At 37.7% G+C, this 10,090-nt stretch overlaps 1 protein-coding gene across 2 annotated transcripts in view; it reads right to left on the reverse strand.

Annotated features, from left to right (window-relative positions):
- NALCN (sodium leak channel, non-selective) overlaps positions 1-7,360 on the reverse strand; it is a 218,647-nt gene extending 211,287 nt beyond the window's left edge. For both annotated transcript variants that reach the window (XM_062020546.1, XM_062020545.1), the window contains exons 1-2: positions 7,253-7,360; positions 4,908-5,090 (exon numbers count right to left, since the gene is read on the reverse strand). In XM_062020546.1, coding sequence (XP_061876530.1) covers positions 4,908-5,090; positions 7,253-7,360 — 291 coding nt within the window. The remainder of the gene's footprint in view (positions 1-4,907; positions 5,091-7,252) is intronic.
- Between the last annotated feature and the right edge of the window lie 2,730 nt (positions 7,361-10,090).

Genomic DNA, 10,090 nt, shown 5'->3' on the forward strand with positions numbered 1-10,090 from the left:
GCTATTTCATAGAATCATAGAATGGTAGGGGTTGGAAGGGACCTTTAGAGATCATCTAGTCTATCTCCCCTGCAGAAGCAGGTCCACCTAGATCAGGTCACACAGGAACACGCCCAAGTGGGTCTTGAAGACCTCCAAGGAAGGAGATTCCACACCTTCCCTGGGCAGCTGTGCCAGAGTTCCCTCATCCTCACAGTAAAATAGTTTTTTCTTATATTTAAATGGAATTTTTTGTGTTCCAGCTTCATCCCATTACCCCTTGTCCTGTTTCTAGATACAATAAAAAAAAGAGATGTCCCAACCTCCTGACATCCACCATTTAGATATTTGTAAATATGAATGAGATCCCCCCTCAGTCTCCTCTTCTCTAGACCAAACAGCCCCAGCTCCTGCAACCTTTCCTCATGAGGAAGATGCTCCAGTACCCTGATCATCTTGGTGGTCCTTCAGTTTAAAGCCCTCTTGATCAAGCTGGCCAGCCTATTCCCAAAGATTCCAGTGCCCTTGTGAGACAGATGTATTCCATCCTGCCCTATCAAATTGCAGTCATTGAAGATGATCCCATTGTCACAGAAACCAAAAGCCTTCTCTTCAGCACCAACCTCTAAGTCAGGAGTTTACCCACATGACACAGGAAACCTCACCCAGCCTGGACACAGACAAGATTGACAGATTGAGAGCTCTTTCTCCATTCTATGGGTGGTCCGGCATGCCTCTTCTTAGTTGGTTAATTTCAATAATGAACTAGACTCTGGCATGCAAACTAGTTACATGACCCCGAAGCACTTGGCGTCCAATGTCTTAGAGGGACAAGTGGCGTTCAGCCACCCGAGATTGAGCAGTAACAAGTCTGTGATGCCCTTAGATGTTCAGGGCCACACAAGCACTACACTGATATGGTTAAGTCACATCACCCATTAATTCATGTGCCACTCAGCAAACAGAATTTGCAATGCTCTTAAATGATGAAAATGTGTGCTCTGCACAGAAAGATTGCAGGAAAAATATCTAACCGTGAAAACTGGCACATGTAGGAATGCCATACTTTAAGAAATATTATTACAATATTGCTGTACATATTACAACATATTTTCATGACTAAAATTCATATTCAAAATTATTTGCTCATAAAAACCTACTAAGTCAAACATAAATCAAAGTAGCAACCCAAGACAGTTTTTCTTACTACTTGTATAACTTGCCTGATGAAGTAATCAACACTTAACTTTTAATGTCATCAAATTATTCAGCTGGAGCCAGGTGGTATTCATGAAAGTTATTCTCCAGTCAGTGATATTATATATTTACTGACTTCATCTATTTGAAATAGATTTAATACTGTGTACACAGTATTTTCCTGAGCTACTCTTATCACTTCACAGCGAGCTCTATCACAAGCCATCACTCTTCTACTTAGAAGATAAGTTAGAATATGAGCATAAAAATATGTTGCAACAAACAAACTGACTTGGTCTGTCTCTATCTCATATAAAACTTTAGAAACTATCTTAAGTTGTCCTACTGTTGTGCATATATTTTATTTAATGTGGCCAGCCAACATTAGGCAGATGGTCCCAGCATTTTGTATTTAAGATTTCAATCAGCATGAAATTATAGCCTGTATTTCACTTTTCAAAGAAGTCTCAAGCTAAAGATAGACATATGAGTATTAGTTCACCTGTTCACAAGTATCAATAACCTGCAGTACCAAAAACTATGATATGATTACCATATGACAAGCCTTTCAGCACTTTCTTCCCAGGCGGTGCCTAAATATTCAATTTAATCTGTTACACTGCACATTTATACCATTTCAGTTCTTCCAGATGAGTAAAGCTATCACAACACCTATTAGAAGCAAACAGTGTCTGATAGCAATAACAAGGAATATCAATACACTGCTTTGAAAACAAAATGACCTTGGACCCTGCAGTAGATATGTCCTATACTGTCATCTTCTGGTTTCTTTAACATCTGTATTCTGTGCTCCTTGTCTAAACATGTCAGTGTCTGTTTTCTTTGTGTGTGGTGGGTATCTGTATGAGCAAGTGCCCTCTGTATTGCTTGTCTTTGCACATGAAGCCAACACTCACAATGCACAGGCAATCCAAATTTTGAACAGATTTCACTAGCACAGCAACAACTATTCAGAAGGAAACATGAATAATAAAAGGCACAGTGTCACAGGAATGTTTCACTTTAAATCTCCTCCTGGGGTATCACTTTATTTTGTCAGTTTACACAGGGAAAGGGGAAACATTTTACAGACAAAAGACTAAGATTTTCAGAAACTACTTTCCTTTTCTAAAAACCCCTGGGAAACAAAGGAAGTAAATTTCTCATTTGTCCTCAGGAGGTGGTAATTGGACTTGACTTAACATTTTCAAAATCTTCTTAGCTCAGCTATACTTACATTGTTATTAATTGGACTTAGGTGGATGGTGCCAGCCTTCTCCATAAATTAGGTTTCTTGTTGGACTGAAATCTTGCATTAATCATAGCTCAAAAGTTTATTAGCATTTCAGTTCCTTAGGCCTTGTCATGGTTTGACATGAAGCTGTTTCTGGTAAGGGGAAAGGGGCTGTAAAGATGGCTCCCATAAGAAGTTGCTCGAAACTCTCCCCAGCTCTGAGTCAGACCCACTTCTGGGGCTGAGCCAATTAGATGCCTCCACAATCACTTTTTAAGAAGAAGCCAGAAGAGAGAGATTCTTCCTTTTCCTTCTTGTTCTGTCCTTCCCTTTTTTCTGGCTAGTGGTGCTGCAAGGAGTCGGGAGAGAGAGAAGCAATCATGTCAACACCAAGGTCAGTGAGGGAAGAGAGGAGGGGTGCTGGAGCAGAGGCTCCCCTGCATCCTGTGGAGAGGACAGCTTGGACTTATTAAAAGATCCTGTGACAGGGGCAGTGACTATGGTCAGAGGAGGCTGTGTCCCGTGTGAGGGACTCCATATTCACAGAAGCTGTAGCTGTTGGGATGAACCCACACCAGAGATGTTCATTAAGGACTGTTTCCCATGGGAGGGACTCTGTATCGGAGCAGGGGAAGAATGTGAGAAGTCATCCTCCTCTGAGAAGAGAGAAGCAGCAGAGCCTATTTGTGAGGGACTGACCACATCCCCCATTCTCTCCTCTCCTCTCCTCTCCTCTCCTCTCCTCTCCTCTCCTCTCCTCTCCTCTCCTCTCCTCTCCTCTCCTCTCCTCTCCTCTCCTCTCCTCTCCTCTCCTCTCCTCTCCTCTCTTTTCTTCCATATGCACAAACCCACAAATTTAAACAGTCCACTGAAAGGCATTAGAATATGTCGCAACATTATTTTTCATAGCCCTTAGGTTTTGAATGTGAATGAGGTTTTCTTTCCATACATAAAGGCTGAGGAACCAACCTTTGTATAAAAGTCACATTATTGGCTGCTCCTCCCTGTCTGTGCACAAATATTTACACATCTATTTCTTAGCCAAGTCTGTACTGTTTCTAATAGTAACTTGTTAACTTTCACACTGTTCAAATGCACACTCTGGTCACTAACTTGCCATTCACGATCCTCTGTCCTCATCATTGCCTGCTTAATAGCCATAAGAGGGTACAGATAGCAGCTCGAAATAGCACTTCATAAAGGATTATTCTAGCCTTATGCAACACATGATGATTCTATTGGAATAATCTTATTTCAGTAATATTCTAAATATTAATATTAATGATAATCTTTACTATTAATATTAATTACGTATTACGACATAATAGGTTAGTTTGTCAGTTAACAAAAAATGCTATGTGAAAACTCAGAACAAACTGAAGAATTAATTACAACCTCAGATGTCTCTGGAGTCAGAGGGATGTCTCAGGAGTGAAGAGTAACACACTGATCATCTATTTTGTGATAGAAAATATCAGTCACATTATATACAGTCACAGAACTGTATTGTCAGTATGGTCTGCAGATGGATTTTCTACATGTAAGTTGAATTTGTATTTTTTCATAGAACCCTGGAAACAATCAGTAAAATAATGTTGCAAAACAATTACTGAAAAATGTTGCAGTTTTACACTCTCCATTATCATATCTACTTATACAAATTAGTCCAACAACAGTCCACATACGATAACAGAAGCATTTGTTTACCAACAAACATTATATTAAGGAAAAAAAAATGAGTACAGCATGAAAACTTTATTTAGCTCAAAGTAAGACATAGAATCATAGAATGGTAGGGGTTAGAAGGGACCTTTAGAGATCATCTAGTCCAACCCCCCCCTGCAGAAGCAGGTTCACCTAGATCAGGTCGCATAGGAACATGTCCAGGCAGGTCTTGAAGACCTCCAAGGAAGGAGATTTCACAACCCCTCTGGGCAGCCTGTTCCACTGCTCCCTCACTCTCACAGTGAAATAGTTTGTTCTTATGTTTAAGTGGAACTTTTTGTGTTCCAGCTTCATCCCATTACCCCTTGTCCTGTTGCTAGCTACTATAGAAAAAAGGGATGTCCCAACCTCCTGACACCCACAAACATACGTTCTTATTTAAACAAAGTAACCATACAACAACACATCCAGCCTTCTGAAATTAAAATCAAAGTTCTAAGTTCTATGGATCTCTAGACATTTACAAAATATTCTTGCTAATGTGTATGTAGCTTATCTTTCTTTCATTCTTTATATTAATACCATGAAACTTTCTATTTCTTAGTAAGAAATCATTATTATGAATGTGGGTATTGTATTTTGGGGGGATTAAACATGCAGTAAAACTGCATGTTTGCCAAACTGTCTTGTCAGTTTACACACCACAGTGTTGGATGAAGTTAAAAACAATCCTAACATGAAGAGCTGAGAAGTCAAAAAACAAAAAAAGTGTAACCAGCATATAGTCAGATCACTTTCTTAAATATGTATAAAATAGTGTTTAAATGCTTACCTTAACTATCCCACGGATATGCATTTTTGCTATCATCTCTGCAGTGTAAAGAAACATCAATAGAGTGTCAAGAGCAAATGTCACATATTGGAGAGGAGGATAATGCTCGAAGGTTTTCGGAGTGTTCATACAAACAGAAATAACACTGATGATGGCACAGATTCGTAGTAAAGAGTGTACCCACTAAAAAAAAAACAAACAAAATAAAACACAAGACGTTGTGAGATTACTTGGATTTTCAAAAAAAGCTCAAACACTTAGTTTCCATAACTTGTGTTGGCTCTTTCTGTAATCAAAACATGTTTACACTTTTCTGTTGTATAAGCCATATATTCAAGGTCTTCATCCAAAATAAGCACTCCTCTCCATATAAATATATATATATATATATAACTGTATTAGTCAATTGGGAAGGTTGTATAATTTAGAGATCAAGAATTAAGAGCCAGAAAATTGATAATTAGGATTCTGTAATTTCTACTTTTTGGCTTTTCTGATCCAGTTTCTTTTCAAATGACAATTTGTCACATTTATGTGCAGGCAATAAGTGGAATTAGTTGATATTATAAATTAGGCAAACACATAAAATACCTGTGGAAAATTTTAGTTCCACATTTAGATGAATTGATTTTACATCACTTTACAATTACAAAAATTGAGAGGTATGGGGATTAAAAGCATCCTTCCATTCAGTAAAGAACAAATACAAAGCAGACTATGTTACAGATAGCTACTTATTAACATCAGGATTCACTTTTGTCCCAAACAAGTTTTGTTGCTGTAAGAGAACAGTTAATTTCTGTAAGACTCCTTAGGTCTCAATTCTACTACAATCATTATTAATAAATCTGATATAGAGTACTAGCCACAGTGGGAGGTCAGATAAAAAACAAGAACGCATCAATACAGGGGTTTAAGGTGAGACTTTTTTCCTTTTAATTCAAAACAGCATTGAAACATCCTGAAGCCAGGCAAGCATAATGAAGCAGAGTTGGTAAGGCTGTATCCATCAAAACAAGAAGAACAAAGAGATATTTCAGCATGAAAAAAAAAATCTCAAAACAGGAAACACTGAACTAAAGTGGATTTAAAACAATTTTTCATGTCAAGAAAAATTCCACACTCATTTACACCACCCCAGACCTTTTGATATCAAGAAGGTTTAAGAACACTCACATAAATTAATACTTCCTGTAAGTGTATTCCTAAGTGTAATGATATTTGACCTGAATTGAATAGCTCTATCATTTGCATACTCTGAGCCCAAATTAATAATTTGGAAGTGGAAGGCATATGATGAATGATCTTTTTATGTCCCTTTAGCACCTACTTTGTTTCAAACCTGGTTTCAAGAAAAAAATAACATAAATATAAAAGTGTGGCCGATATAAAAACTATTTTCTGCCACAGTAAAATGTGTTTCTCTACATGCTAAGCAATATACAACTAGTCCATCAGCCTGACAAGAAGAAAAGTATTCCATTAAAAAAACATGTACTGTATGCTGAGAAACATGGGTAAATAATCTAGCATGTATTTCTGCAAATGTATTTCTGCAATGACATTTTGAGCTTATTACAGCAGTCAATATAAACATTCTACTTAAGATTATTTAGCATGAATCAACATAAGGGTGTTGTCTTGCAAATGATTTAGCTGTTAAAATGCAGCAGCAAAGCTGAGGGGATTTGGCATCCATACCACAAATAATCTCTGAAAATACAGGAATCTCAGATGCACACTGACTGCTGAATAAAGACAAATAATCATAATATGCACATGGATTTTCTTAATACTGTACATTCTATTAATAACTCCACTCCCAACGAAGCCTTCCCCAGTTTCAGGTTACCAGATGCTTTTACATCTGTTTCTCTGGACAGGTTAGAAAAATATTGAAACGTACTTCAAAATATGCAGCCAAAACACACTTTTATATTCAAAAGTGATGCAAAAGGGGAGATTTGAAAGTCAAAAGTGCCCACTGATCGCTACCTCTTTAACAATTAAATGTTCTTTTAACATCCTTTTCAAAAGCATATTTTATGAACTAAAGTTCTAATTTCAAGAAACATATTAGGAAACAGAGACATTGAAATGATAGCTATAAAAACAATCAGTAGATGGACTAGTTGGAAAACACTACTTGATCATCTCCATCAGTTCATAACAATTAAAAGAAACATTTTTATTTAGTTTTGCAAGAAATGTACTGGTAGATAAACAACTGTAACTCAGTGCTTTTTTTTTCTGACTACTATTTCAGCATCTTTTGTGAAAGTTACAGTTTGACAATACAAGTAACATTTAACTTACAATTAGTGACTACAGAAAGAGATACCTACTGGTTTGTTAATCCACAGAATATCTGCATTGTCTGACAAAGATTCATCGGGACCAAAATCTGTAACTGGTTGGGCTTCCACCCTTGAACTTTGTTTCCTTTTCAGCATCCTGAAGTTAACTTTTGTTATCTACAATCATGAAAGCTCCTTAAGGAGAAAAAAAGATAAGACATTAATTCACAAAAAACTATTTTAGAATGCATTTTTAATGGTTTTACAAATAACTCAAAGCATTTTGTTTTCATGTAAACTGCTTTGTACTTACTGATTAACAGGATCTTCATTTTATTAAAAACCTTTGTACAAATCACTGACATGACTCTTATTTGTTTACAAAAACATAGGTAAAGGTATGCAACACAAACAATTACCAGAAACTTATCAATGCTGTCAGAAAATTTGTACTAAGATGCAAATAATGCTATTGCTGTGAACTTAAATCAAGAGTAATCATTGGATGGATTTGACTTGGAGCCATTTAATGTAATGGTGACATTTCCATTTATTGCACTAGGCTAAGATAAAGCCCAACATTCTGAAGGCAAACAGTGTTAAGCAGTCAACAGATGTTCGTGTTCTTTACTGAAATCAGAAGAGTCTTTTCGCTTTATACTACTATTAACATGTATTTTTTTCTAATACTTTTCTTTCTCTTCACAATTATCTATTCAACAGTTAGACAGCTGGCTGTCTCTGGAGCTTGTGTTGGCACACACGGAAGCACTGAAGAAAATATGCAGTTTCCACAAGGCCAGGCCAAGTCTGGACATTCCTGCGTGGGTGCACTTCAGTATACTCAGCAATCTCAGCCAAAACTAGCAGACCACAAGCACAAAAAGGTGGGTTATATCTTATTATTGACTTTCCCCTAAACACAGTTCATGGATCCCAGAGTCCAAATAATTGCAAAGAGATAAAGAAGACACACTCTCCCAAGAATTAACAGTCTGCCCATGAAGTACAGTTCTGTTGCTCATAAAATACAATCCCTTAGGGGTTGTTTTTTTTCTTCAGGAAAGTAAGGGGGGAATGAGAAAGCACAATTTTGGGATCTAGCATGTTTTGTAGGTGGCACTACTTTTGTACAGTTTGCAGAAACTTGTATAAAATAGAATCATAGAATTATTTGAGTTGGAAGGAGCCTTTAAAGATCATGTCATCCAACCCCTCTGCCATAAACAGGGACATCTTTCACTAGATGAAGTTGGTCAAAGCCCCGTCCAGCATGACCTTGAATACTTCCAGGGATGTGACATCCACTTCTCAAGGCAGCCTGTTCCCCTAACTTACCATTCTCACCCTAAAGAATTTCCTCCTTATGTCCAACCTAAATCTTCCCTCTTTCAGTTTAAAATTGTTGCCCCTTTGTCCTGCCTCAATAGGCTCTGGTAATTACAGTCCCAAGTATCACAATGATGAAAGCACCCATGTTCTTGGCCTCAGCTCCTCACAATCTCCTCCAGCGCAGTCTCCTCCACAGCAGCACAACTCCAGGCACATTCTGCTCCAATGCTGCCTCCCCACAGAGTCCCAGTCCATCTGGGCACAGCCATCCCCTTTGCCCTGGGGTCCTCCACAAGCTGCCAGCAAATCTCAGCTCCAGAGTTACCCTCCGTGGGTGTCAGGGAGACAGCTGCCATGTAATCACGGGATGCAGGGAGGTCTCTGCTCCAACACACCTCCTCCTCTCTTCCCTCACCAACCTTGGGGTCCACATGATCACTCCTCTCTCATTCAACTCCTTCCATCACCTCTCAGAAAGAACAACCCTCCTCTTTTGGCTTCTTCTTCATAAAAAGGGATGGTAGAGGTGCCCAATTGGCTGAGCCTCAGAGGTGGGTCTGACTTACAGCTGCGGAAAGTTTCGAGCAACTTCTTATAGAGACCACCACTACAGCCCTTTCTGCAGTACCAGAAACAGCTCCACACAAACCCAACACAAAGTGAAACTGGTAAGCTGTCACAAAAAATATGTAAATATTGTAAAATGAATGTTACAAAGTAAGAGCCTTTCTCTGATACAAGAAGACTGAAATAATATCTATATGAGTTGTATGTTCTATTAACCTTCACACTCTCTTGTAACTGAATTTACTACTTCCTCCTCCTTAGCAATTTTTCCTGCTTTCTCCTATTTATTTATAAGTGTAGTGTATTGACCTATTTTCTCTACTTAGACCAAAGCATAACTAGAAACGCTTGAAGCCTCGGAGATGTTGGTGTACTTTTTGAGGTCATGAAGCCTTAAAATGGCTACATTTAGCACAATGATAAGGAGTTTATTGCAATGTCTCGGGAGCTCGTTTCTCAAGCCTTCAGGAAAAAAAAGACATTTTCTAAAATGCTTATTGCAAACATGTTCCTTTGGAAACAGTTATTCAGAAGCCAAACAGTGAATTAACAAAATAATAATTTTATGTTCACCACTTCTGGTAACGGCTATGACAGTTCTCCTAGTAAACTCTTAAGAAAATAGGTACTAATAAATAAAAAATCAATGAAATAATTACAATCAATAATTATGAGAAGTGCTCAGGACACTAAACACTGACAAGTCACTACTGATTTTTTTTTTTAAATGACACTCTAAATAACAATTTGTGTCCATTTGAGGAAGAAAATAGATAACTATCAGCTGGCTATTAGAGATTTTCTGCTGTTTTTATGTTTTTCTCAGTATTGCTTACCTATACATCTGATGAGTAGGAAGATTTCTAATGAAATTTCCATCTACCCTTTTATCCAGTGGCTTGTTTTTTTAAACTGATCTCAGTGCAGAAAATATAATGAATTTTAGATGTCCATAATGGATATGGTTCACATCCTTAAATGTTGTGA

The sequence above is a fragment of the Colius striatus genome, chromosome 1 (assembly GCF_028858725.1).
Source record: "Colius striatus isolate bColStr4 chromosome 1, bColStr4.1.hap1, whole genome shotgun sequence".
Lineage (NCBI taxonomy): Eukaryota > Metazoa > Chordata > Aves > Coliiformes > Coliidae > Colius > Colius striatus.